The sequence below is a fragment of the Cygnus atratus genome, chromosome 7 (assembly GCF_013377495.2).
Source record: "Cygnus atratus isolate AKBS03 ecotype Queensland, Australia chromosome 7, CAtr_DNAZoo_HiC_assembly, whole genome shotgun sequence".
Taxonomy (NCBI): Eukaryota; Metazoa; Chordata; class Aves; order Anseriformes; family Anatidae; genus Cygnus; species Cygnus atratus.
In genome coordinates this window covers 20,857,682-20,885,645 of record NC_066368.1, presented here as the reverse complement: position 1 = coordinate 20,885,645, position 27,964 = coordinate 20,857,682, and the positions used below count along the sequence as shown (strand labels likewise).

Below are 27,964 nucleotides of genomic sequence, written 5' to 3'. Positions count from 1 at the left end.
TCTGAAGCACATGTATTTTGAATTCCACTGAAATTAATCTTTCCCTGTCTATATGCCTGGCTGTAACAACTAAACAAACAATGAAATGGTTACTGTCACACCTGAAAGGAATTCAAAATGTATTTGTTAGAAACTGCAGAGCTAAAATATATGTACACTACATCAACGTGAAAGTCAGGCTTATAATCCAAAGTGCATGTTAGTTTCCAGGTTCGTGTTTAAATCAGAAGCCTTGATTTAGGACAGATTAAACTGAACATTTGTATGTGGCTGAGGTAGTCTTCCTTAAACCCATCCACCTGACTGACTTCTTCAGAGTTGCTATAATGGCTGTTAGCGTCTATTCCTAGACCTAATACATTGACTCTTCAAGAACACAGACCACAATAGGTTAAATAAAATAATCCTGGGAAACTACTATCACTAAAAAGATCAGAAATCTTGCCCCTAAAGTTTACTGAACGAAAAGTTTAGACAACTTAAGCTTTTTTAAGTGTAAATATCTAGAATGACAGAACACATCTGAATTAAAACACAAGCTAGGATAAACAGCTTCACCTCTAACCACACAGAGATCATCACACATTAAACATGTACTGTTACAATCATGCAGTTATTTACCAGCACTTATCTTCTCTTCGTGCCTGCCAATACTAACATACTGGTAATACTAACATATAATTAAGTTCAAAGTGCTTTACAAGCTGTAATCTTTCCTCAGAATTAAGTTTTTTCCACTTTGCAACCCCACCACCGCAGCAGGGAAAACAGAGATCCTGAGCAGCAGTCTCCTCAGTTCTACACCACCAAAGTATCACAGATGAGAATACAAATTCAAGATTTCCTGGTCTCAGTGTTTCCCACATTGCACCCTTCACCCTTACACCCCTGACACTTTTCAGGACAGGTAGGTTGGGATAGAAAGGAAACAATGAGAGGTGGGGAGGTGGGAATTCAAATCTCAGCCCAGCTTACTTGGAGCTTCCACGGAGATTGTGTACTCATTCTCCATCTCAGCCAGCACACACACAGACGATGCATTCTCTGGAGAGAATTCCACTTCAGTTTTCACTTTGCCATCTAGTCTACACTTCATGATAATATAAACAGTGGTCTGCACCTAAGAGAGAAAGGCATTAGAATATGTAGTTTCACAATATAAGAACACTTATTTTAAGCCCCTTTTCCAGGGATTTTGTTGTTATTGCGACTAACAAGTTAACATCTGTCATTTCCACAGTTTTGAATGATTTTCAGTAACATCTTCCAGTCACTGAGTTACGAGGTAGGTGGCTTCTGTTACAGCTTGCACCAGCACAAATACAGACATTAAGCTGATAAAAACTCTGTGATGCTATATTTATAACCTGATTTAGTTTCAACCACAGCAGCCTCTTCCCTCAAGCAGCACAGCCCCATTTTGAACAGACACAAAGAAAGAAACTTAAAAGTAACATATTCTGGAGATGCAACAACCTTATCCAATTATTTTTTATCTACCTGTGTAGCATGGGTCTTTAGCCAGAGCTTTGCTTAAAAAGCAAGAATTTCAGGTCTGCAAAATTTTCACTGGCCCTGCGTTTAACAGTTTAGTTATTACATTACATGTAATAAAATGTATGAGATAGCTGAAGTCTTTCATTTGGCCTGAGACTTGTCTAGCATCTACTTATGTGAATTATGAAAGTGAATTTCTGGACCAGATTCTTAGTTCTGAAAACTAGGAGATCTCCTGGGTCATACTTTGTGGCAGCCCTTCATACTGCAAATGTCGTACTGCTCAGCTGTCATCCAGTCAGGTTTTCAAAGACCACCAAAGGCTTGACTTGTGGCCACTTACATGGCTATGCTAGATGCTACAATAACTAACCTGAGAGAAACCTGAAGAGACTTTCTTGTCCACAAACTTATGCTGGACATAACGATCCCTACCAGGGCCAATGCAAGCAGCCCAGCAGCAACAGAAAACTCAAATGATTCAAGATGGAGTAGAGTCATCTTCCGCAACTCTCACATAATAAGTTCTTGACTTCATTCCTAGCTGCTCCTTACCATGATGCAGTTAAGGTATTTATCTTCAACTCAAAACACAGACCAGCCACAGCAAAGGAGTTTTACCTACCTCAATGTCATTGCAAAGTAGATTTTATTAATGTCATAGAATGATTCGGGTTGGAAAGGACCTTAAAGATCATCTAGTTCCACACACACACACGCAGACCTCTGCCATGGGCAGGGACACCTCCCACTAGATCAAGTTGCCCAAAGCCCCATCCAACCCGGCCTTGAACAATTCCAGGGATGGGGCATGTCTGTTGCTACCACTGCCACCAGTCACCTGCACTAGAGAAATTCACAGAATCAGAAAATCATCTAGGTTGGAAGAGACCTCCAAGATCCCCTAGTCCAACCTCTGACCTAACACTAACAAGTCCTCCACTAAATTCCTCCATCAAGGAAGCAAAAATATTCAGCCAAGTCTTGGAAACACATGCAGTGAATTCACTAATAGATGCCCAGTAAATACAAGGGGACAGCACTATTCCCATGAACAAGCAAATACAGCTGATACCAAAAATTCCGGATACAGTTTTCTCTGTGTTAAGTCAACAACTGTGTAAAAGTTTAAAGCATTCCAACAGTCCGCTGACTTCCCAAACCACCCTTGCTGTGAACAAGTCACAAGCCACACACACCACAAAGGGAACAAACTGTTTCGGTAAGGATACTTCCTAAAATGACCATTCCTTCCTTTCAGCCTTCCCTCTTCCCCAAGAGAATGCTATTCCAGGTCAAGAGCAGATTATGCCTAAAGTCCAAGGCACATATTCATAGACTACTGAATAATCCAGCACTGAACATCCACAACTCTCGCTGCAGGCTCAGATGTACCTCAAACGCAGCACGCTGCAAGGTACACACTTACATGACAAAATCAATCCATCTACCTGACTACAAGACGTGCTGTTTCACTTTCACACACTGAGCTCCTGCCAAGGCAGAAATGAGCTTCTAATAGCCATTTGCAGACTTGTTACTCCCCCTCCTCTTTCCCTGCCTGTTTACTTCTGGTCTCACTTCAAGGTGTGGTCAACAGCATTTGAGTTCCTTTCCAAAGACAGGAGACAGACTGTTTCTACCAAATTAGAGCTATTATGTTTAATTTTTTCATGTTTCTCTGTACAGCACGAAGGTCAGGTTCTAAGTAAAAGCAGAGGATCCCCAAATTACATTGCCTTAACTGGTGCTGTTAAAAAAAGCACAAAGCTCCCAAGAGTTGGCAAAACTGATCTGGACAAAAGAAAAAAATAAAACAGTGCTTCATTTCAGTGCACTGAAGCATGAGTCCGCCCCTGGCAGGGGGGCAGAGGAGGAAATAATGTAAAGCAGCAGTCACGCTGCAGCGAAGTTTTTCTAAACTGTTAGATGAAGTTTCCTCTGACAACCAGACCCTCCTACACTAGTGCCTCACATCTCAAAACTATGCAATGAAAGCCCAGCCACACTGACTGAAAAGTACATTGCAGAGGAGGTAGAGACAGTGGTGCCATACACTTCTCTCCTGGTGCATGGTATTAGGTTTTTTCCACCTGACAGAACGCTAGGCTAAGAAATGCAATTTTTCAGACAGGAAGCCATGATCCCAGTGCTTTGGAATCACTTGCAAGACGTACACCAGAACTGCCATACTAGATTGCATCTAGGCTCTGAAGTTGTCTCATTACCACCACCTTACACCACTTGGCACCCCTAAATCTCACCAGAATGGAAAATGGAGTGTGAACTTGCCTCATAACACACAAGACAAACAGCTATATCAGTGGGACTATCCATCAGTAAGGGACATTGCAGCCTAGATGATAGCAGACACTGCGTATTACCAAGCTATTTCTGGGCCTAGGGAACTGAGCTCTTAAAACTGAGACACTGAGGACAGGAGCCTGAGAAAGGGGACAGAAAAAGAATTATGGACTACTTTCCAGGCCTGTAAAGCTGCCCATTACAGAGTAGCATAATGTGTTGCACCAGCACATAAGAACACAGCCCACAGAGTGGCCATACAGTACCCCACAGCGTATGCGGTCAGGCTGCACCACCAGATGATCCGCAGTGCTCTTGGATGATCCATGCTCTTCATTCATGGCAAGTCTGCAGGAGTAAACTGGGTTCTTCTCGTCTTCTGTTTCTGTGTCAGTCACAGAGTCACAGCCCGAGTCTAAAATAAAGCATATGGAGTCCTATTAAATCGTTTCCGTTTGCTGAAAATGCATGGACATGGATACATCAATCCTGTGAAAGAACCAAAGAGGTCGGGTGGAACTTGCTACACTTCTCAAATTAATGTTTAGAAATGAGGATCTAGTTGAAGAAAGGGGAAACTACAGAGTTTCCTCATTTATTTCCTTAAGGGGACTGCTGGGGAACATTCAGAAAGACACAAAAGTGCTGGAGTAGCACTAAACATGCTTACAAAACAAACAACAAAGCCATTCCCTGCTGAGATGGGTACTCCCTTTCTCACATTAGACAGGAAAATAAGTATCTTAATGTCTGGTGTAAGACTGATCAGTAATGGACTCATCTGATTCCAGCTGCACTGAGTGCACTGCAGAATGAGCAACAACCTTTAAAGTCCTCCTCTCCTAAAGTAAATGAAGATCTACTTTTCTTCTATTTCAGCAGTATCTTTAGTTTTCTCGACCCTGCTTGCGCTGCTTACTCTGGCTCTTAAGTTTACTATTACGTTGATAAAATACAACACGAGGCAATAGTCTGAAGGGATCCTACCACACAAGCAAGAAGTATAAGCTCCTATAACTATACAAAAGTCAACTTGAAACATACCAGAGCCTTTGTGTGGAAGGATCACAGTATTCTACCCAAACAGCCCCAAGAGAAGTAAACACATGTAACCCTACAATCTGCATGTACCAAACAATGCTCTCCTTCCTGATTCACAGTAACGCCATATATGTTTTATTGATGGAAGAGCAAACACTTGCACACAAAAAGGATAGCAAAAAGTAACATAGATGAGAGTTATCCTACCCTGCCAGGAAATACTTTCCCCAGCTGCAGAAAGGAAATAGACACATTTGCATTTAGTTAGAAGAAAGTTTTTTTTAATCTGGTTTCTACCTCAATTCACACCTTTTCTTCCTCATTTTCCAAAACATGGGGTGAAAGTCACTGTCTTACTTCAGTCTTAAGAATTCATGCTAGTCTTCTGACAATCTCCAACAGGCAAAAATTTCCATTCAAATTTTGGAAAACTGAGGAGCAATGAAATATTTAAGACAGTATTTTGGAAGTTTTTATTTTATTTACTACTTACCATAAAACACATCTGTAAAGAGCAATACAAATTATTTACTAGACAACTTCTCAGATTTAGACTGGCCGTTTTTATGTTATTAAGACATTTCTATTTAAAATGCTCAGTCCTGATGAGAAATACTTGAGAGCATCTGCAATGTCTATCCTGTGGCATCTCACAGAGAAGTTGCCAGCAGTCCGGGTTTTACCCCACTCCCACACCCCCCGCCCCCAAACTTCCAAGCATATAGTTTCCAAAAATGAAGACCGCCAAAAATTTATTAAAGCAGGCTTCTGTTAGGATGTCAGGTCCTGCTAGTCTCAAACAGTGAACAAGAGTCAGTCAGAAATTTAAGTCTAGACTTCTTCCTTATTATAATAACTAAAGATTGAAACTTAGGATATTTGAAATTGTCACACTTTTTTTTTAATTTTTATTTTAAAGTATTTTCTACATGTTTGAACGAGATTTTATGAATTACACAGATGTGACTGTGCTTTCAATTGACTAGTTTCAAGTCACAAAAGTTTAGCAAATTATTCAGCTGAAGGTTTGGTCACGGAGTCACACACACACTTAACTCTAAGCTTGTGAATCATTCTACATAGCAAGTATAACCACAATGCTGCTCTAATATTTGCTGTAGAAAGAGCAGAGCCAAAAATCTGCAGCTCTAAAGTTCAAGTAAGGCATCACTACCAATATCAGTATTTCTTAAACCTAGAACAATGTATGTCAATAAGGCACGTAGATTTTAAAACGGCACCAACGCAAATTTGCAGATTTGACCAAGAAGAAACTACTTTGACAAACTGCTATGTACTGAAGGTCTTATGGAATTTCGGGCTGTATCAATAAGTATTACAGAAAATGGTCTGAGGTTTTAAATTCCTTAACTCGATATGTTAATTGATACTGTCCAAAGTTACCAGCTGCAAAAGCCAGACTTCAGTTTTAGGAACCCTTGTCCTGGGAAAAGGTGGGCTGCTCCCATCTGGGAGAGCCAGGCTGCCCAGTTGCACAGGAGGAAATTAAAGCAGTAGTCCCACATCCTTCCCTTGCATGACTGCGATCACTCGAGGTGTTTGGCATATGCAGAGCAAGGCAGCATATTCCTTTAGGAGGAGAAGAGGCAACCATTACTAGAATTGAGTCTCTAATCTCTTGGTTATTTCCAATATGACTAAATCAGAAAGACTAAGCTCATCACAGATTAACAGAACCAGCAGTGACCAGACTATAGGAACATGTTAATATTTCTGAACCATAAGCACAAGCTGACACTTGCCAGAATCCTTACCCTAAGCGCAGCATCCCCCACTCCTTAATATGGAGCCATCGGTTCCTTGCTTGCCCAACATATGGTCCGTTTCAGAGGAAAGAAAACCTACAGCTGTGGATCTCAGCTGCAACATCTAAAGTAAGCATGCATAAGAGAGAGCAAGCCTCCAGGTCTCTGCTTTACTGACATTAACACTGGTAAATAATTAGCAGGACAACTACAGGAGTCTGCACTCGAGCTGTTAAAGAAGTTCCGGCATTGCTAGATCCCATCTTGCACTTCTGCTTTCCTGTAACAGAGTCGAGTGCCTGGAGGTCATACGTAAGAACAGAGCTGTTAGGTAATATGGGAAGAAGCACTGTTAATCAGTAATTGGATTAACAGCTGACGGAAGAGGCTCTGGGGTTTCGGGTATGAATTATTCATCTGTTTTCTTCATTCAGAAAATTCTGAAATTGTAAGTCACCAACTTCCCCAATAAGCAGTGAAGTGATGCTATGGTCATCTTGCAAGTTCCATTCACACGCCATCTTATGAACATGCAAGGAAACTGTCCCATTACATTCAGTAATATCTGTGCTCTGAAGTGATATGCTGTTAGATCAGGCCTCCTACTCACTAAGATACTTGGCTAATGACAACCCATTTGCATATAAAGATTCAGCAATTATACCACTGTAACTGTAGCCAGGTTAGACAGGCCATCACTGAGATCAGACACATTAGAAAGTTACGAGAATACCTGAATTGAGCTTCTCCATGAGCAGCTGCTGTAGGTCAACAGCTCGTGGTTATAAAAGGCTCTGCCTTCACTGGAAGCCCTTTCTATTCCCCTTTAAAAGAAGGCTACCTCAGGCCACGCCTGACAGTCTCTGTAATACTCATGAGAATAGCAGCTAGAGGAGGAAATGCGGTCCAAGAAACCCAACCACATTTCCCTTCGAAGAGTGTGCTCCCCACCAGGAAACATCAGTAGCTCAGCTGCAGAGCGCAGCCCATGCAGCCCCTTCTGTCCATCCTGCCCGGCTCCTCACACAGCTTCCCTGCTGGAACTCACCCCTGGGAAACACAGGCATGGCCACGTGCTTCATGAGCCTTTTAGCAGCTCTAGAAACCAGTATGAAGCAGCCAGTTATTTTGATATTTTGCTGTACAGAGCACGGAGCTTGCTCTGCCATCCACTTCCTCCTGGCCAAACTGCGCCTGCCTGTGTGGAGCTGACAGCTGTGGTTTCTCAGAAGTCAGCCCTGACACCACAGGACATGTGAGCGCTTGGATGCAGTCAGCAGTCTGCCCTGGCCGCTTTGCCATCCAGATACGAAGGCAAATGGCATGACTGAGCAACTACTTGTCCTTACAGGTTCTGCATGTGTAGACTACCCCCTCGCCAGCACTGGCCCGTCAACCAGCTCTCCAGCAGAGGAGACTAGTTTTGACAAGACCTCACACTTTCACCTCGGCATACCTAGAGCAAGATGGAGGACCTTCAGAGAGCTTCTGCCGTCATCCAAGACTTACAGCTGGTCGGCTTCCTCTTCCAAATATGAAGAAGGACATTAAGACTCCAAGTAATGCCAGCTGCATTTGCAAGAAGCAGGCAAAGTCCTGATAAACAAGTCGGAGGAGCAGGGAAAGTTATCTTGCATCATGCTATCCTCAAGGTCCCTGCTTTCCTCAAAAGAAACACATTCAGGCAACAGTTTGTGATAACCCCTCACACTGGGTTATACTGTAGCAACATTTCCCTTCTCAACAGAGTGAAAGGAAGCATGTGGAAAAGCAGCAGGCAAGGACAAAAAATCAACACAGGAAATAAGACTTTGTAAAACTGCCTCTACATAATAAATTACGTATGGAACATCTCCCCATTCTCTCCAAACACCACCCCAAGCAGCTTGTTTAAATCTACAAGCACAGCAACTAAAACCAGATTCTCAGTTCTACTAAAAAAGTGGTCAAATTTTATTTGGGATTATAGTTCCAACCCCCCCATCAAGGAAACAAAGCGTATTTTACTATGCCAAGATTTGCTTGAGCAACTGTGCATACCCACACATGCCCATCTCTTAGGGAAGTTGGTTTCGAACTAAGAACATGACCGGGTCTATCAGAGCCCTGCTGACAGGACTGGTGCTTCAGCAAACTGAGAAGCCAGTAGGTACAGTTGTGTTTACCCTTGTAACCTCCTAAGACAATATACACCCTTAACACTCGAGAACACACATCACTCCACAGTTCCTCTATGAATCACATCTCATTCTAACTTCAAGGAGCACTTTTCCTTTATTATATTTTAAAACTACAAAACATGAAACTGAAAGAGCAAATCTCTTTGCAACAGAGTGCAAGAGGCTTTCATGACCTTCATTAATGTTTAACCCAAGTGAATTAATCTGTTCACTTTTCCTGTCTCGGTGTTCCCAAATGCTGCTCCCAGGTTATTTTTTAAAATTTCTTCTTTGAAATGAGCAAGTATTTGGAGAAAGTTGAGTCACTGAAAGAATGCCAAGGGCAATTCCATGTCACTCCAGTAAATGCTGGAAGGTAGGGATGAGAAAGTGACCAGTAAATGCCATACCAGGGTTGCATTGTTCTGAGAACAGTAAGGTTAAGAATGGAAAGTCTGAAAAGCCAGGTAAGTGGAAAGGACACAGAAAAGAGAGCAAGAGAAAAAATACCAGACTAGAAAAGAGTAATAAAATAAAAACCTCAAGCACACTGAGAATGAGCAGAAAACAGGAAGATAACCCATAGGATCAAAGGCACCTTCTGTGGGATTATTCCAGTTTAGGGACAAATGTCAGCAGTAACTTCCAGTTGGCTGTTTGGAGTAGGTTCAGTTTTTAATTATTCACCAACATACAACACAAATTAGAAAATTGTGTGTTTACATTATGGTCCTGACTTTGATCCCATTGTACTGCAGACACAAAGCCCATTGCTTCTCCTTTCCAAACACTACAATCAAATCCCAAGTCCAGATGGACAAGGGCATGAGTATGTCAGACACTGGGACTGAAGAAGCACTGTCAGCAACAAAGCAACCGTGATCAGACACGTGCATAACCACTGCACCTCACTTGGCATTCCCTGACCTGCAGAGGCGCAGACCAGAACCCCTGGTGGGAAGTCCTTCCTGCACTAGTGAAAGATGGAAATGGGAACCGTATTAACAAGCTGCTGGAATTCTTGTCATGGATCCAGTGTCTCAGAAGCAACAGCTGGAAAACTGCTTACCACACGTCATCTGCTCCAGCAATGCTCCTCTGCTCGTTCACTGGATGGACCTGAGATAACAATGACTCCTACACTGCAACATGCAAAGCCTCAGGGAATGCATAGCCTGAATCCAGCAAAGGTCTCCCTCCAACCCCACTAACAGAAAAACACTGCCCCAACACAGACCCCTCAAAATATTGTTTGGAGACAGTGTGCAAAATTCTGCTGACTTTTCAGAGTCATGGAGAGGAACTGTCATCTTCTATTGCCTAATAAAGCATGAGCAAAAACACTGCCCCTGTAGCGCTGTTACTTGACCAGAAAAGATTGTTTTGGCTCAAATGTATACCTCACTTCAGAGAGTAATCAGTAAACTTGACTTAGAAAATTTGCCAAACTGCAAAAATAAACTGTGCACTTGTCTGGAGGACAGATGTTCACAACAGAAAAAGCTATAGCAGCTTAAAATACAATTGCACCCATCATGGCCCTCCTCCCCACTCCTGCTTCCCCTTCTTGTCTTTACTTTCACCAGAGGCTGGGGCCCACACAGCGGAGCCAGTGGAAAAGAACGTGTTTGGCTGCGTCACTGAAACGCAAGACCAGGATCTTTGCTTGAGCAGCTGACAACTGGGGGGGGTTAAGCGAAGTTGCCAGCCCCTGAACTTCAAGACGAGGAGGAACTTTTATACATTTCATTCATACCTCCTGCAAAGATAGTAACCTGCCAGCTCATGGTGAAATGCACATTCATTATTACAACACACATGATATATCTGCTGTAGCTTATCTGACCACGTCTGCCTTGAGCTAAAAGTGTGCCTGGCTATGACAGTTCAGAAATTGCAAGCCAACTCATTGTAATTCTTTGAGCTCTTAGTTAGCCTGAGGGTCTCATAAGCCTAGTGTTCAATTTGTTAACAGGATTAAGTACATAAACCTAAACACCTAACTGGGGTGCAGGGGAACAGGACAGAGACATCTGAAGAAGAAGATGCAGAGTTCTGACCACCCAGACAACAGGCACTATGTACCTGACCAAAATCTCAAGAAAGAAGGGCTGGAATGGTTCACTTCAAACACCTGTGCCAGGAGGAGGCCACATGTACTGAAGAAATGTACGCATGGAGGAGAATTTGAGGACACTGAAATCACATTACATCAGTCACAGACTCAAGTCAGTGTTCCTGAGCTACCACATGTGAGAAACATGAAAATCCAACTTGCTGATTAATTATCCTTGCTTCAATTTAAGCACAATGCATAACACACAACAGAAAAGACTGTCTACGTAAAAGTCCAACAAGGTGACATTCCACCTAAGAGCTGGGTAGCTGCTTTGGAAACATCCCACCAAGAGAACATCGCTTGGCTGGGTTTAGATCTACTGAAGCCACTTGGAGAACCACTCCATCAGACTACTACTGACAGAGCAGTCCTGCCCCCTCTCTTTTCTACATACAGTCTCTTGGAATACCACCCGTGCAGCCCACACCAGATCACCCAGCTAGTTAGCCAGATCAAAGGTGGGGAATGGGGCAGACCATGCTGAGGTCATCCTACGACACTGACGAAACCTCCCCACGAGAAACTCAAGACCCACTGGTATTCTCAAGTCACTTTTGAAAAATGTGTCCAAAGTTTTCTGTGGTAATGGTGAATCCATCAAAATCCTACCAAATGCAAACCTAGGAACAAGACAAACGTTCAAGTGCGCAACAAAGGTCTCCGAAACAACCCGAAGTCTGCTCCACACATCTCTTCAGACCTGCTCTGTAAAGCAGGTTTGTTTTGACCACAAACTTCTGCAAAGATTTTGCAGAAATAACTTCAGCTGTTTCAAACTTGGAAGAAGCCATTAGCAATGGTCTCTGGGCTCTTATTTTAAGCACATTTTAAAGCCTCACAGCTCAAGTTGGCGGATATTTAAAATTAGCCTTAGTTACCACCTTGAAGCAACCTGTGGGGAGATCATTAAAAATACAAGCTATAGAGAAAAAAGGTTTGGCACATTTGTGATGTGTATCAAGTTTATTACATCCTGATGCTTCCTAACCATGCCATTTTCTGTACTTGACAAGTTCTGGGCTATCATTTCTTTGCTTCCATCTAGAAAGCCAGTATGCACCTACACTAGCACTGTTTGAACCCCATTCTGTCATGGAAGTCAGGACATGAAGTATTGCTTTTAATGTGCATAAACTGAGAGTTTATGAAGCACCTTGATGACAAACAACACATCCATCCTGTAACTCGGAAGGCTCTTTCAACTGCCTGATCCTGTTTTGTACAGATGGATAAGAACATCTATGCATTTCTCTCAGCATCTCCTGGGGGCTTAGTTGAGGTTTCTGTTTGCTTTAACCAGCTCTCTGATGTTATGTTTCCAGCATCAGTCATTTATAGCTACACTAGCATCTGCAAGGAAGGGTACAAAAACAGTATGCTCTCTCAACCTTAACTCCTGTGCAAGTGTCACAGTTTCCCCTCCCTGACAGGCGCTGAGAACCAGCCAGGCTGCAGAGCTCCCATATAACGAAGCAGACTCTCATTATGCTCAGCGGGCTGACTAATACATCACCTGTTCCTCTTCAATGAGCAGGGTTAGAGAAGCGTATCTTCTATTTCAACACAATATAACAGAGAAAAATACAGTTTTAAGTATTCTCTTAATTTTGCCCCTTCGAAGGGAAAAAAAAAATTCAAGGGAGGGAGTGAGGGCCGCAGTACAACAATCGTGTTACCTTCTGTCTCCAAGGCCACTCTTACAGGCTGACAGAAATAAATGTTGGATGCAATCCTCTGTGTGAGGACTACTCAGAACATGTTCCTCCACAGAGCACCTACAGCCAGAAGCGAACAGCAAGCGGTCCCCAGCTTCACATCTCTGTCCCTTTAGGGTATGTACATTGACTGCTGGCCCTTCCTCACTCCAGCTTGTTTCCTTTAGAGCACTTCAGACATCCAAACAGCCTCTGAAGACGCAAGCAGAGATCACAAAATTGGCACGCACATCCATGTCCAATCTGCAGTTGCTAGAACTTCCCAAGTGCCAAAATGGATCTTGCATAGAGCAGCTACTGCATGCTTTGGACTGGAAATTCCTCAGGCACCCTGTGAGGACGTGGGAATCAGCTGCTGAGGACTATACAATGCTAGGATCTTGTACAGACAAGCAATGAGCCTCCAGCAGAGTTTTAAAAGAACACTGCAGTTAAATCTGCAGAAACCGGGGTCTGCTCACAAGTTGGAGCCTCAGAGATAGAGTATTAGATCAAGGGTGTCAAATTAACTCACAGATCTCTTTTTGGCTGCTTTATATCTAGGATTTGTCCTTTAAGGGGGTCACAAAACTTCTTCATGAAGTACTTGACCTTACCATGCCTCCTCCTACCAGGATTCCCCTCTGCAGTCAGCATTCCTAGGCACAAGGCTCAATGGCCATGCCTTATGAAACACATCAAGCAGCACAGGAAAGAGTTGCTACACGAACTAGGTCTTGCACTGCCTCCACATAAAGCAAGCTACATAAGCAGTGGAAATCACAGGACACAACTTCTTGTAGAAGCATGTTTCCATACAATGGGAATGGACCTATGAAGAGAGAGTGAGGTTGTATTTCCTAGTTTACAGCATCCCCTTGCCTACTGCCCTACTTGCAAGTCTCAGCGTGAGGCTGACAGAGGGGTCCTGAGTGAAGCACTACTGGCCAGAAGCAGACATGGCACAACATGTACAATAGTTGCTATGGTCAGAGAAATAATTTACCGACTCCACTGTACAATAGAGAGCACCCACAATTCAGTGAACTGTTGTAATAGGCACCTGAGAGAAGATCAACGGTGCCCAATGCTAAAGCATGCAGCTCTGTTACTGGCTAGTGGCATTTGTGGTTTCTAGTGAAGAGTTGCCCTTAAAAGTATTCAATGTGAGGTAATATTCTGAAGGGATACACCTTATATAAAAGAGGAGGGAGAAAAAAGGGAAAGGGTGTTCAAATTTACCCACAAAAGCCACAGACTGTTCCTCTAGGTTACAGTATCTGCTTTGTCATTCCTCAGGACATCTGAAGTATAAGGGTAACATATCAGCTAACACTGGATTTCACTGTGCTTGCCATGAAATAAATACAAAGCAAAGCAGGCCACAAGTGCATCCAGGCCTAACATGAAGCTTGTCAGAGCAATCAAAGGAATGAGCCCTGACACACTTCCACAGAGACTACTGGTCAACGAGCTACTCCAGAAAAAGCTGCCTTTGGACAGAAATCAAGACAGGTAACGAGTAGGAATATGTGTCACCACTACACAGATCACTTGGCATGACCACCAGAAGTAGTGGGAAGGCAGAACAGTTCCTGCCATGACTTAAAAATTTATTGTGAATGTAAGGCTCTAGCCCTAAACGGTAGCAATGAGCAAAAGCTAACAATCCAGCAATCACAGAAGCGTCAGGCTGAAAGCAGTCTCCCCTGCACAACTACTTCAACTCCGTGAGTTGGGAGGCACTTGACAATATTTAATGCATCTGCCCAACCGGACCTCAAACCCTGAGCATCCTATTCCAAGGTTACTTTATAGCTTGTGTCCAGCATAGGACTACAAAGATGATTAGGGGGCTGGAACATCTTTCACACATGAAGAAGCTACAAGAACTAGGACTCCCCAGACCTGAGAAAAGGTTTGGAGGGATCTTATCAGTGAATGGGAGGGAATGAAAAAGAAGGAGACAGACTCTGAGGGACTAAACCACATGAAATACTATCTGAACACATGAAAACACTTTCCCCACACACACACTGTAAAGGTGGTCAAACATCAGAACAGGTTGCCCAGAGAGATTGTAGTCTCCTGCAGCAGCAACATTCAAAACCTGACTGACTGCACATGGTCCTGGGCAACTGCTCTGACTATGCTTGAACATGGAGGTTGGACTAGAAGATCTCAAGAGGTCCCTTCCAACCTCAACAATTCTGTTATATGATCTTAAGTTTCATTCATGGTTTCACCAGTGCAAGAAAAGAAAGCCAGGAAGTTAATTCAATTCCTTGCCATGTACAGGCCCGAGAGTGATAACAGTTTGTGTGGTTTCTGTTATGCCATTTCCCTCCCAACAGATAAACCAGGCCATTTATAGCATCTCCTTCTCTTCCCTGCAATGCCAAGCCACACGCCGTTTGGCAGGCAAATAGTTTCTCTGAATTAGGCTTTTCATAGCCCTAATGAAGGGGCAACAAGCCCACATCAGAAAAAGCTCCTGTTACATGACCACAGGTTGAAAGTATCACAAGCTCCTTCACCCCACTTTTCTGACTGACACAGATGGGGTTCCAGCCCTGAGACTCTCTTCTTCGCATGTCCTTCCAGGTGTATCACGCATTCCTTGTGGTGTTACCAAAGCCCACTGCCTTGGTCCCTGGCATCTCTCAATGAGCCTCTTACTAGGTGGAGCAACATTCCAGCTCTTCTGGATCTAAGGGGCCTCAACAAAAGTTTTCACCTTCCTTCTAGCTGCCCACTGTCCTTCATATTCACCACACACTTCCTAACAGCCACTTCTGATCCTCCTGTTTTGCAAGAAGTTTGCTAGTACTGATCTCTCCTTCCCGTCCATCTCATTGCACCAGAATTCAGCTCTGCCAAGGCTGTACCTGTCCATCAACAGCATGGTTCACAACTGCTGTTAACACCCAGATATCACCTTAATATTCTCAGGCAGCTGTTAACTTCCCTAGGGTTTTACCTGCAAGAGTTTGCTTAGGCATAGAAAGTTCAAAGCCACTGATTAATTAGTAAACATTTTGGAAACATGGACTTAGAAAGCAGGACATTTCAAAAATTTTAAGACAAAGGCAGGGGCTGAAATAAACTAGATAAATCTATATGCGTGTAATAAAAAACAGATGTCAGTTGAGTTATCTGAACACACAGGAGGAAGAGAAAGACTCCAACTATGAGGCACAGATTCCCATCTGGTGCTCAATGCACGTGCATTGTACAGCATGGTGTGGTATCACAAGCCAGACAAAACGGTTTAAGTAGCAGGCGGGTCACTGCACCTTGGCTGGTGATTACACCCTGCCAGAATGAAGCTAGCTTGTGCAGTGCCATCCTGAGCATTTTCATGTCCTTAGCACAGTTAGTGTAGTGCACAGCCTGAAAAACTTCCCCACAAACAACAGGGCTTGCAAACAGAAACCTTAGGGCCTCTGTAGTTTGCCACAACTGAGAAACTGAAGTAACAACTGCTCTGTCTACAAGGCAGCAAGAATCAGCATCAGCACACAGTTTGTTCTCAACATGGCTAGATGAATGTTTCCTCATTTCTGACTTTGTACTGAACTAATAAAAATTAAAACAGCTTTCAGCATGTGATGTCTGTGGGTGGCATGTTCCCATGATGCACTAAATAAGCCACAGCCTCACAGCTGTGCTAGAGGCAATAGCATAGCCTGAACAGGGCCAACACACAGGCTATGGAGAAGTATTTGTCCCCGCTGTCTCCTGTGTCATACAGTCCACTTACTCAGGATTGAGCTATCAGGAAGCTGAACTCAGTCCTTTTTGCATTAGTCTTGGTTTTTCACTGTGTGCTGACACTGCTGTTAGAAGCACTGGTGAATGCCTGTGGAAAGAATCCCTTTGAGAGGAAGACACAGAGACATGTTATTTCAAACATGGTCATAAACTTTCTTTGCTACATGCTGCAGGAAGGAAGAGATGTCTTTCTTGGGAAAAGTTCAGTCTGCTGTAGAGAATGGACTTAACTGACCTCCTATAAAGCCTTCATCTAAAACCTTAACAGTGAAGCACTGAGAGCAGAGCACAGGCCGTGTTTCTCTATGGGAGAGGGCAGCTACCACAAACACCCGTACTTTATGTCTCTCATGCTGGAGTTGGCTACAGCCAAACTATAATGCAGATGCTAATTTTATTGTACCAGTCAAGAAGAAAGTTTTCACAGTTTCACCCAAAAAGGGATCTATGTACACCTGGGGTTGTCTTCTCTGCAGAGGAAATGTCAGAGCATTTGCATTTGAGGCCATTCACAAAACTTGGTCTGCAGGATCACAGGAGGAGGGAGGTCACCCAGTTCCTTTTTCCTCACTGTGGCAGAACTGCAGAAATTCATCCAAATGCTTTTGCCATAAACCCAGCCTATCTTAAGTAGGTTTTCCCTTTACAAGAGTCAGTGACAGGGAACTGCTTGCCTTGGCAATTGCTCTGACGTGCATGATGGAACTGCTTGACATTGCCCAACTTGTGTGCAGCTGACAGCTCGTACCAGGGAGACCTTCTGTAACAGTATGAGAAGTCCAGAGATTCTGACTCTGTGTATACATTTTCCAGACATACTAAAGCCAGTGTAAGATCTTTGTATGTTCCTTCCTTTCTGCATATACAGAAAATAAGCTGAATTATTTGTTACGTAGAAACAACAACGAAAATCCGAATCTCCCTTTAAAAACACTATTTACATGTAGCTAAAGCACTTTTTTTCAGCATATGCTAACTTTCAACAGAGATCACCTCTGCAGAAGGACTCTTCAAACTGAAAAGTCAGACTTCAGTGCTTTACCCCAAAGAAGTTGTACCATAGATGTATGGCAGCCAGACCCACAACACAGTCCTTCCTTGGCTGCTCAGACAGGGCAGTGCTGCCAGCAGGACCCACCTCCGCTCCCCTTCCAGGGTAGTCTCTCTAGTGCTGGGAGCACCAGCACCCAGGTCCCTTGGGTGCAGCTCCCCCATGCCAAGGGGCAGCCAGCTATACAGAGAAAGAGCTAGCTTACCTGTAGAGAGCCACATGTTAAAGTGGAGGAAGACAGCAGGTCAGCTTAATACAATTCACTGACTGCATCAGACATCAAAAAGAGCGGAGGCTGCTCTCTAGTTGACAAGGCTCTGCATTCAGTGTACCACCACAGACAAATATACGTTCTGGGCACAGAAGTCAGATCATGCACGCTTCCCTTTGACAAACACAGCTTCTCCGTATAGAGTAGTTGCTGATCCAGAGCAGTTTATAGATGACCCATTTCAATGCCTGTCCCCTTCCCTCCACCTCAAGTTCTTTTTGAATTTTAATGCATCCCAAACTAGCAAGAAGGGTGAAAACCTCTCACTAACAGGGATCCAGCTGGCTATGCGAGATCTCCCACTCCAGCCAATCCATCTAATGAAGGACACAGACACTCGTGCTTCCCAGTCCACCTGCAGCCCAGGAAGCAGGAGGCTGTCTTCGGCCCCCATGCTGTGCTTTGTGCACTCAGAATGCCATAACCCAGAAAGGAAGAGGCTGGTGAGAGCTGGCTCTGGGAATAGATTTCAGGATCTACATCCCTTTGCACTCACACATCCTTCAGCTATTAGAATTTACTCTTGCTCTGACTGTACTGTTAATAGTTAGTCCCTAGTAATTACGAGTGATTAACACTCAGTCTAGGGAGATACTGTTTAAACCTCCCTAACTCTGAAAGGCACATATATATATATATATATATATATATATATATAAACAAACAAAACAAAACAAAACAAAACAATAAAATGCTCATGTTGTGTTCTAGGCCAAAGTTTGGAGAAAAACAGCAGAAAACTTTGGCTTTTGCCAGAAAGTGTCAAAAAAGTGATTTTAATCTCTGGTCAGCTTTACTTATTTATGAAGTACAAATCTTCAGGCACTATTTTCTGTCTTCTTTCAGTCCAAAAGGAAGAGAGACAGACTGCTTGAGGCCTAGGTTATCCATCAGGAAACAAAGGCAGTTGAGGGTTATTTGAAAAGGGGACGCAGACTTCAGTTTATGCAGGTTGTTAAATGGTACTAGGAAACATCTGTTGTGGCCTGGTCACCTTATAGTGTCATCTCCCGCACAAATCCTAAGTCGTGTTTTTTCAGGGGGACTGTTTTGGCCAAGATCATGACTTTCAAAATTTATTTTTATTGTGATAATTTTGTCATCACAATCATTCCTCTCATTATCCCAGCGTAAAGCCCCTTTGTATGCACAACACCAGATGTACCAAAAGACTGCACTATTTCATTTATGCCACTAACTGCAGATAAATCCTAATCCAAGATGCAGTCACAGGACTTCAATCTTGCTAAGACTGACAAGGAATGCTGTAACCCTAAATATGGCAGTATCAGAAAAACATCTTAACCAGCATTAGACTCCCTGGAGCTCTCTGCCTTCATTTCTACACAAGCTATGAGAAAGGAGCAACACACACACCCCTCTGGAGTTTAGAAAATCTCAGACTCAATTAAAATTCAGTGCGTTGGCATCTCTAGTCTCGACCTGTTAATATTTCTGTGCTAGTAACTCCTCCGTGCTTATTATGAGGTGATCAGTTTCAGACTGGCTGGGTTATTTTTAAAGCCATCAGTGCAATGCTTCAACTTATCTCTGGCATTTCATCATAGGTAACAAACTCAGCTTTTGCCACAATGGTGCTGTCTCTGACTTCAAACTGAGTGCTAGAGAATACTTGTTGGATAACCTTATTTTGGTTTTGGTATGACATTTAAGATTGAAGAAAAAGCTAGTTTTCCCTTGATTGGAGTCAATAAACTCCCGGGCACAATATTTACAGTCAGAATTTCAAAGACACTCAGTTTAAAATTTTCCATTTACATTCAAAACCAAACAGTTATGATACGCAAATTCAGAGGTTCTCTGAGAGTCACTGGTGATCTCTCCTGAATTAGGGACCAATTGGCCACGTACACGAAGGACAGATTGAAGAACTTTCTAGTTTACACTGGCTGTGCAATTTACTTTAGTTTTCTATTTTAGAAAAATACATTGCCAGATTTAAAATAAGGATGAACGGTATCGCATGTATCCCTCCTCCAACCCCAGATCACAAAGCCCAGCTCCACAGATGCTACCTTACCTTCTGAAATAGCCTTCTTGACAGCTTCTAGGTAAGCATCAGGCTCATCGTCATATGTGAGTTCTTGCCACTGATACCAGTCCTTGAAAAAGGTCAAATAGTCATCAGAGTCTGTAACGCCGCAGAACAGCTTGACTACTTTGTGCGGGGGCCATAAAGCTTCCTGAAGGCTTTGCAGGACAGGAGGGAGATAAAAACTCTGCACCAGCTCCACAGATAGCAACACGATGATGCTCCGACTTTTGGCGAACAGGTCCAGCTCCTGGTGGGAGATGGCAGAGTCGCCTTCCAGCTGGTAGCTCAGAATCCGATGCTTTCGGATGTGCCGAGTACAGAGGAAGAGGTCCCGAAGGTACTGACACCATTCGGTGGCGTCACTTGCGTACACAATCAGCACATCATATCCTCCATGGGTTCCTGTACAGGTGCAGACCATCATGGAGAACAGGATTAAATACAAAGCACGAATCGACCGTCAGTTTTACAGCAAAAAGTCTGCAGCACTACCTTTGTAATTCGTGTAAGAAGCTCCAGAAGACTTTTAGAGCACAGTAGATGCATCCAAAGCGAGCAGGTGTTCACAGCCACAGAGCAACTCTAAGGCTGTCTGAACTCCTACACACACTTAGCCCACTAAATTTGAAGTAGTTTTTTCATTCTCAAAAACCTTTCTTGAAGAAGGGGATTTCCTGTGTAGTTTCAAGTGAAACAAACCACACGTGGAAATTTTCAGATGTAAAGCACATCAATAGGGAAAAGAATGAAGAGGAAAAAAATTAGCATGAAAAGGAGAGTTCACCTTTGGGTGAGAAGTGGAATCATTTTAGGCAACTACAGATGCTCTGCAACACAACTGTAGACCATTACACGCTCAAGTGGAGTACACACTGAACGTAGTGCACCTAAAATAAGAAAGGCCTTCATTTAAATGAGGTCTCAATGCTCACAGGAAGTCACTATGGCTTCCATGGTGTTAGACATTTTTCTCTCATTGCAGCAGAAAGCAAACCGTCTGCAAGGCAGATGTGCAGCTGAAGGGTATGCCAGCCCCAGTGCTTGTAGCACAACAATCCTATCATTCAGGCTTCAGACACTTCGCAAGCTTGAATTGAAACTCCAGAATTGCCAAACAAAAGTTTCCTGACCTGTTTGGCATAAAAAAACTCTCCGTGGAGGGAGATAATACAATAGTGGTAGCTGTAACAGCCTGAAATATTCTCAAAGTTGACTTATTCAATGCCTCTCTAGAGGTATCTGCTAACTACACCCTCCTGCATTTCTGTGCTCTGGATTAAAGGCACTTTTAAAACTTCCCGTTTGCTGCAAAACTCACATGCAGATTGAACCAATATGACATGATGCAGTGCTATCCCCATAAATCCCAAGAAAATTCTGAAGTCTAAGTTTAATTTTTCCCTTCACCTGTGAAGAAGTTTACTCAGATTTGAGGATTATGGCTCTGGTCCCATGGCAAATTTCAATGCTGAGCATTTCAAATGTCATTAGCAAACTGCCTTCTAATTCCAGTTTGACTGAAAGTGCCAACATTTCCAGCCCATTTCCATCCAGAAGCAAGCAAACAAAGGCAGATTTTGCTAATTAAAGTAGAAGGCGATGCCTAAAATTTGGCATGCCAAGAAGAGCATCTGCAAAGAGAGAATTTACCAAAATTGAAGATTACATTTTTGCAGTCACCTTATTAAAATTCAATCAAAATTGAACAGCCTCCAAAGACTCCCTTCTGCACCTTCCCCAGAACCTTCAATACAGTTGTAAGAAAGACTGAAATGACATCTCGACTACGGCACCACAGCTCCAAACCATACAGTTACAAACTTAAAACTGTGGTCAAGCAGAAGTGATACAGTTGAAAAGTACAGCACAGAGATGGGATCTGTGCTCACAATACAGTGTTATATGTACCTGGACAAGGACAAGGCTTTAGAGTGAAAGACTGATGGCTTAGCTATCGAGAATATAGGCACTGCAGTTCAGCAGTATTGCTGCATGTTTCTGAATGAATACAGCTCTCAAACCCCAGATGGAATCTTGTAGGAGAAAGCATTCTCAGTGAAGTGGATCCAGCAAACTCGTAAAACAGACAAACAGACCCAAAGCCTGGGAACCTTTAGGTTAAGAAAACAGAACCACTGAAAATAAATAAAAAAATAAAATAATTTTTTAAAAAAAAAGATGGCTTTCATGCTAGCAAGAACACCACTATCATCAAAATATTGCTTTTGGCTAAACAATGCCTCACAAGGACAACAGAAACAGCAAAAAAAAATAGAATTCAGAGATCAATTGTTTTATTCTAAAAAAGGAGAATCTCCAGAGACTTCTGCTTCTACAGCCCTGTTCTGATTACCTGTGGTGGTTGGATGGGGAGAGCAGCTCTGCTCCTGGGAGCAGGGAGGGGGAGAAGTGAGGTGCTGAGGCATGGGGTGGGGGAACATTGAACAACCCCCAGTACTAGCACCACACTTTTGGGAGATGCACAGCTGCTCTCTGAGGTGTGCCCAGGCCTCCTAAAGTCCTGCCCTCAAGCTCTCTGGAAGACACCTACCTCCAGGCTCTGGGTAAAGCAACAGCAGCCTCTGGGGCATTTTAACAGTTTGTAAAATAGAATACCTAATCCTACCCTGCATGTTTAAAAAGAGCACAGCTTTAGCAATTACACTTGTTAGCAAACAGCCCCCTCAGCAGTCTTTCAACAAAAGGAAGCAGCCATGCTGAGGGCGGGTGTGCTCGGGAAGCCAGTCATTTTACACCCTGATTGCACTGCCAGGCACTGCAAGAAGCCTCCCTTCTCCAGCAGGTATGCAGACAATGCAAATCTGACAGACTCCCTGCCAGTATTTATATCCCAAGATAACATCACCCAGAGCATGCAGCCTCTACACCCAGGAGCAACAAACTTCACTCAGCGTGTAGGAAAGGTAGCGATCCCCTGGGTAGCACTGCTCTGGGCACGCCGTTCCCCGCAGAGCTGTGCCAGATCTCCTCAAGCTCTCTTGCCTTAAGTCCTAAAGCCTTTTGCTCACGCCTCAGATAAACTGAGGAGCAACGGTCTTTAAAAGGGGAACTGCAAAACAAAATTACTGACTCCGCTAGTGGAGCCAAGGAAATTATCTTGGTTCATAAGCAAAAACACTGGGTCGTGAAGAGCCAAGTAAGCTTAAGTCAGCAGATGGGACCATTTCAAAGAAAACAAAAATTTTGACTTATTTTCAATTGCAACATACCCCTTAAAAAAATAAAAAAAATTACATGAGACTCACTTTTCTGGATCATGCTATTTTTTGTCTAATCAAGTATCTCCCTTCGCAGCACTAACTAGTGGCTAGTCCTCAAGGAATAGCGTAACAAATGGAGAATGCAGAATGTCTGGGGGAGTCCCCCCAGCTCTTGACACATCAGTTACAGTAAGAACTTGCAGAGCACGCTTCAAAGCATGAAAAATAAAGCACAAATAAACTCTGCCAATTGTACACACAAGGAAATGCCTATGTGAACACCAGGCATATCCTTAAGCCTGAACTCAGGTGCTTTGATGATGCACTCAGCAGGCTGATTTTGGAAAAACAAGCACGAGGAAGCCTTCCATTCAAGAACAGCATATGAATTAGCACAACAAAGAAAGATCTGTGCCAGCCAACTGTTTCAAAAATCTTTCACAAACAAGCGTTATCTTGTTTGAATATTAGCAATACCTTGTTTCTGCATTCCCAAGCTTAGGGTATGAAAGTGATTTTTGCTTCTGCTTACAAAACGTCAGCAATATTAATAATATTGCAGGGCATGTTTAACTATTTATTTCACAGAAAATCATCTAGGTGTGGTTCTGTTTTTGTCATTGCAAACTGCAACAATCTTTGGACTCCTTTCCAGCTGTAACTCCCTTGTTAGTGCTTAGTTGCACACTCAGTTATACAGCCCTGACATAAGACTGATGTGATTATGAACTAGCACCGCAGAAATGCCTAAGATCTCTAACTGAGGCTAACAGACTAAATAGCATGGAGAAAGAGCAAGATACACAGCTTCCCCTACTTTATGAACTGCACATGAAGTAGAAAGGAATAAATCACTTCAGTCAAAATCTCCAGAGGCTGGTGGCAAGAGAAGAAAAGTATCCTAAAGTGACTGACCGTATCACAGCCTCATAGTCCCTCTGAGAAAGAAATTAATCTTTGGACCGTGGTTAGGAGTAGTGAGGTCACAATCTCTGAGCTTAGGATAAGCATGGGATAGCAGTTTATGGCAATATTGAAAGATTCTGATTACCATGTGGAAGATCCTAAATACTGCTGAAAGAGCTAGAGAACACCGCAGGAAGCTGGTGGATCAGCTCTGGGTAAGACTACATCTTGCCCACTTTACACTTCCCAAGTTTGAATCTGATCCCTCCAGTTGTTACCACCCACTACTTCATTGTGCAAGCCAAAATGTTTCAGCTTTTACAGTGTACAGATCATAAGTAGTTTTCCATTGTATTTCTGTGTCTGATAAAGGAAATTCAAGGCCTCTAACATTACACAGCTTTTCTATGTCACTTTGCTCATCCCCTTCCTACACAGACCATGACTTCTCGTGGTCCAACGACCAACCATGGGTAAAAAAAAAAAAAAAAAAAAAGGCAGATAAATCCTTCAATCCAACTCAGAAGATCTTATCTAGTACCATGTTAGTCAATTTTCATCTGCTAAATCAAATCTGCCTCAAATTTTGACTAAATGAAGAAGTGCTACACAGCCCGTTATCTACATCATCATCAATTTGCTTTGGTACGCATGTGCATGGAAGGTGTAAGAATATACAGAGTCCAAACCCTTGACAGAAGGAGATGCACTTCTTATCAAAACCAATTTCTTATGGTATAAATTAAACTCAACCCAAGGTGTCTTAAAAATCAAATTCTTAAATGAGAGAGACCTTCGCAAGAGGTACCAGGAGCCGCTGGTAGGCCACTCAAAGAAGCCCGCTGTACCTTTCCGATAGCGGTGTCTGAAGTGTGTGTATTTAAGTGATGTAGGAGGAAATGAATGCATTCTTCGCCTAGCTGGAATGCATAACAAAGTCACAATGATCACACGCAGTAATTATTAACATGCAACCGACTGGAATGGAAAACCTTCACTTCAGACCGCTGCACACAAGCAAGAGGAAATAGAAAAACTAGATAAGTTTGGTGAAGACAACTTCTGTGATAGGAACGTGAGATTTGCATTACGATACATGAACGTGAAGTCGTTCTACTTTTGAGCCTCTCTGAAATCACCTTCCGTTTTTAGGGAGAAAAGTAGTTTTGCCCACAAGTCTCCCGAGGTCTCCGTTTAGCTTGTTTTACATCACCAGGAGACATGTGTCAGTGAAACCCCACCGTTACTTCACACCCTGCGAATGGCACGCTTTTCCTTTTTTAGATAAAACGCACGCGCTTCCCCGCAAAGAGGGGAACTTGCAGAGTGGGCACCAGCGAGATTACACAACAAGGGTCAAACCCCTCTCCCTCCGGAGTTTGCTCTTGTCTTTTAACCCCGCGTGTGCAGGTGAAACCCTTTCCCTGACACCAGCCCAGCGCAGTTCGCTTGCCGTCCCGTGCCGCAGAGCAGCAAGCCGTACCCCAAAGAGGGAGCACGCAACGGGAGGGGATGAAGCACTATCTGGGAAGAAACGCGAGCTGAGAAACCTCTCTGCGGAGGCTCCCAGCCGGGGCAGGGCCCTGAGGCTTGGCCGAGCCCCGCGGCACCTGCCGAGCTGCAGCCAAGCGGAGCGCGGCGAGGCGGAGCGCAGCCCGGGCACGGCCGCCAGCCCCCTTCCCCTTCCCCTTCCCGTCCCGGCCGCGCCAGGCGGGACCCCCCGGCCCCGCCACCCCCCCGCCGCGGCACCTACCGGGGGCCGTCATGGTGCGGGCCGCCGGGGAAGGGGCCGCTCCCGGTGCCCCGGGGCCGCTCCCGGTGCCCTGGGTCCGCCGACGGGCGCCAGCGCTCGGGGCCGCCCCTGCCGCGGCCGCTTCCTCGGCCCGGCCGGCGGCTGCCTCCTGCCCGCCCCGCCCCGCCAGCGCCGCCCCGGCCCCGGCCCCGGTCAGGGGTTTCAGGGCCAGGTGCTGCCGGGCTCCGGTTTGCGAAGTCCTGCGTGTCTTCTCCGGGATGCGCTCGGAGCGAGTGCTGCTTGCTGCTCCTCTGGCTCTGCGGGGAGAGCGCTGCCGGAGGGCCGGGAGGGGAGAGAAAGTGGAAAGAGCAGGTGAAAGGGGAGCGGTAACGGCAAGGGGACGGTCAGGGAAAGTGGAAAACATGAGGAGAAAGCACAGAAGACAAGCGGTGAGCACACCTTGGTGCCCGAACTCAGATTTACTCCATTCCACATGGCTACGCTCATGTTTCAGCACAGAGAAAATAAGCTGCAGAAAGGCTCTGCTGGAGTTCAGAGCACGGGGCTCAGTGCAGTTTGTCCCCCACGACAAACCAACAGGGTCTGCCCCAATGATTATTTCAGACTACTCCCTTGCAAACTCAGAAAAAAAGCCACCTGCACAGCTTGGCATCCAGAAACACCTCTTTGCTGAGAACCAGTGAAGTCTCTCATCATTGCACTTTAGTGAGCAAAACCAGATTCCCTTGCGATCTGGTTTCCCAGGGAAGAAAGTCACCTCCAGGCAGTGCACGCGCTGCGTGTAGCTGAATGTCACGAACACTAACGCTACAGCACACCAGTCAGCTACCTGCACACGGTAAGGAACCAAGCCTGTTTCCTACTAATCAACTCAGTCTTTAAAGTTAGATTAAACTCTCCTGCTACCTCCAAATCCTTCTTCAACCAAAGCCTAATATAAGCTTACACGTAACTGCATGCCACAGCCTGTCTTCCAAAAACTGGCAGTTTGCTCCTACAATAAGTACAAGGATAAAATCCCTGATGATACAGCCTTATGAGAAACTTAGGCACACAGAGAAAAAAAAAAACAGGACTTTCCCAAACAAATCCCAAAAATGTACAACAGAATAAAGAACAGCTGGGTGCTGTAGAAATATGCAACTACAGAATCTACTTCTGATTTACGTAAAGGACAAAAACATATCAGTTGGAAACTAGATTCTCTATCCAAATTCTTTGAATATTATGGAATAATACTCTATACTAGGAAATAGATAAAAGTAAAATAGATGGATAAGCATGTACATCCATAACGATTGTTCCATGCTATTTCCCTTGTAAAGCTGTGCATCTTTTAACTCCCAGCATAAAACATCGAAAGATTATCTCAAAATCATCTCTCTGATATTAGATTAGGATTTCAATATACTCTTTGGAATCAACTTTTAAATTCTTTCTCCCTTTGCTAGCCCTTTGTACGACACTGCCAGGCTTTAGAATCAGCTTCTTGCTCAATGAGAACCCATGGGACTTCTCCATATGGACCAGTGTCGCTTAGGCTGCTGAGTATTTTATTTAATCAATGCAAAGCTCACAGGAAACCTCTTTAGCCACTAAAGTAAAATTAATATGCCTCCCCAAAGGACTTTAGGTGAAGTAACTGTCAAAGCATTGTTTCAGCAACCTTTACAACAGCCTCCACCTGAAAAAAAAATCTGATGACAACTAGATGCTTTATACATTAAGAATCAAAAAATGCAGGTCTCACTTCAAGGCATGGAAGAATTTGTGGGTTGGGAAAAAGCAACAGAAATGCCTTATTGCTCTACTGATGAAGAGCCTGGTCATCGCTCTGCATTCTCTGGGTCTCAGCCCTCATGCACTGACTGCAGCTCCATGCACAGTAGCATGCTATATCAAATTTCTCCTCCTCTATAAAGGAAAATAAATCTCAACTTTAATTCAGAGAAAACCTGAGCCCTGCTGAACTACTTTTTTTAGTTAGGAACCTGCATGATCTGCTTCTCCCACGCTGGAACAGCACTACCCCTTAACCCACCCTGCAACGTAAGAGCTGAGATGTCACCCTGGACTTACAGAGCACATCCGACAATTCACCACAGGATGTATGTTATTACCTCCAGTTCCCCTGTGGGTGACAAACCCCTGATCTCAATGCTTCTAATTCTGTGATTTCTGTCTTACCTACCACCACATTTCCACTACAGCACCGACTAAAGCTACACTTGACAGGAAGACATATATCACTTGCTTTCTCTTTCCTGAAAATCTGTCCCACAAAATCCACCATACGGAGGTCAGATCTTGTAGCTGATTGAATTGCTGGAGCTGTTGTTCAAACCCACAGCG

The 27,964-nt window shown here is 43.9% G+C and overlaps 1 protein-coding gene across 6 annotated transcripts in view; it reads right to left on the bottom strand.

Annotated features, from left to right (window-relative positions):
• PIK3AP1 (phosphoinositide-3-kinase adaptor protein 1) overlaps window positions 1–25,753 on the bottom strand; it is a 47,063-nt gene extending 21,310 nt beyond the window's left edge. For 3 of the 6 annotated variants that reach the window (XM_035545094.2, XM_050712095.1, XM_035545104.2), the window contains exons 1-4: window positions 25,613–25,753; window positions 19,718–20,134; window positions 4,068–4,216; window positions 976–1,120 (exon numbers count right to left, since the gene is read on the bottom strand). In XM_035545094.2, the coding sequence (XP_035400987.1) occupies window positions 976–1,120; window positions 4,068–4,216; window positions 19,718–20,134; window positions 25,613–25,625 (724 nt within the window). In that variant the 5' untranslated portion in view covers window positions 25,626–25,753. Of the gene's footprint in view, window positions 1–975; window positions 1,121–4,067; window positions 4,217–7,341; window positions 7,489–19,717; window positions 20,135–25,612 lie in introns of those variants that run through there. The other 3 variants (XM_050712096.1, XM_050712097.1, XM_050712098.1) reach the window with 3 other exon arrangements.
• Between the last annotated feature and the right edge of the window lie 2,211 nt (window positions 25,754–27,964).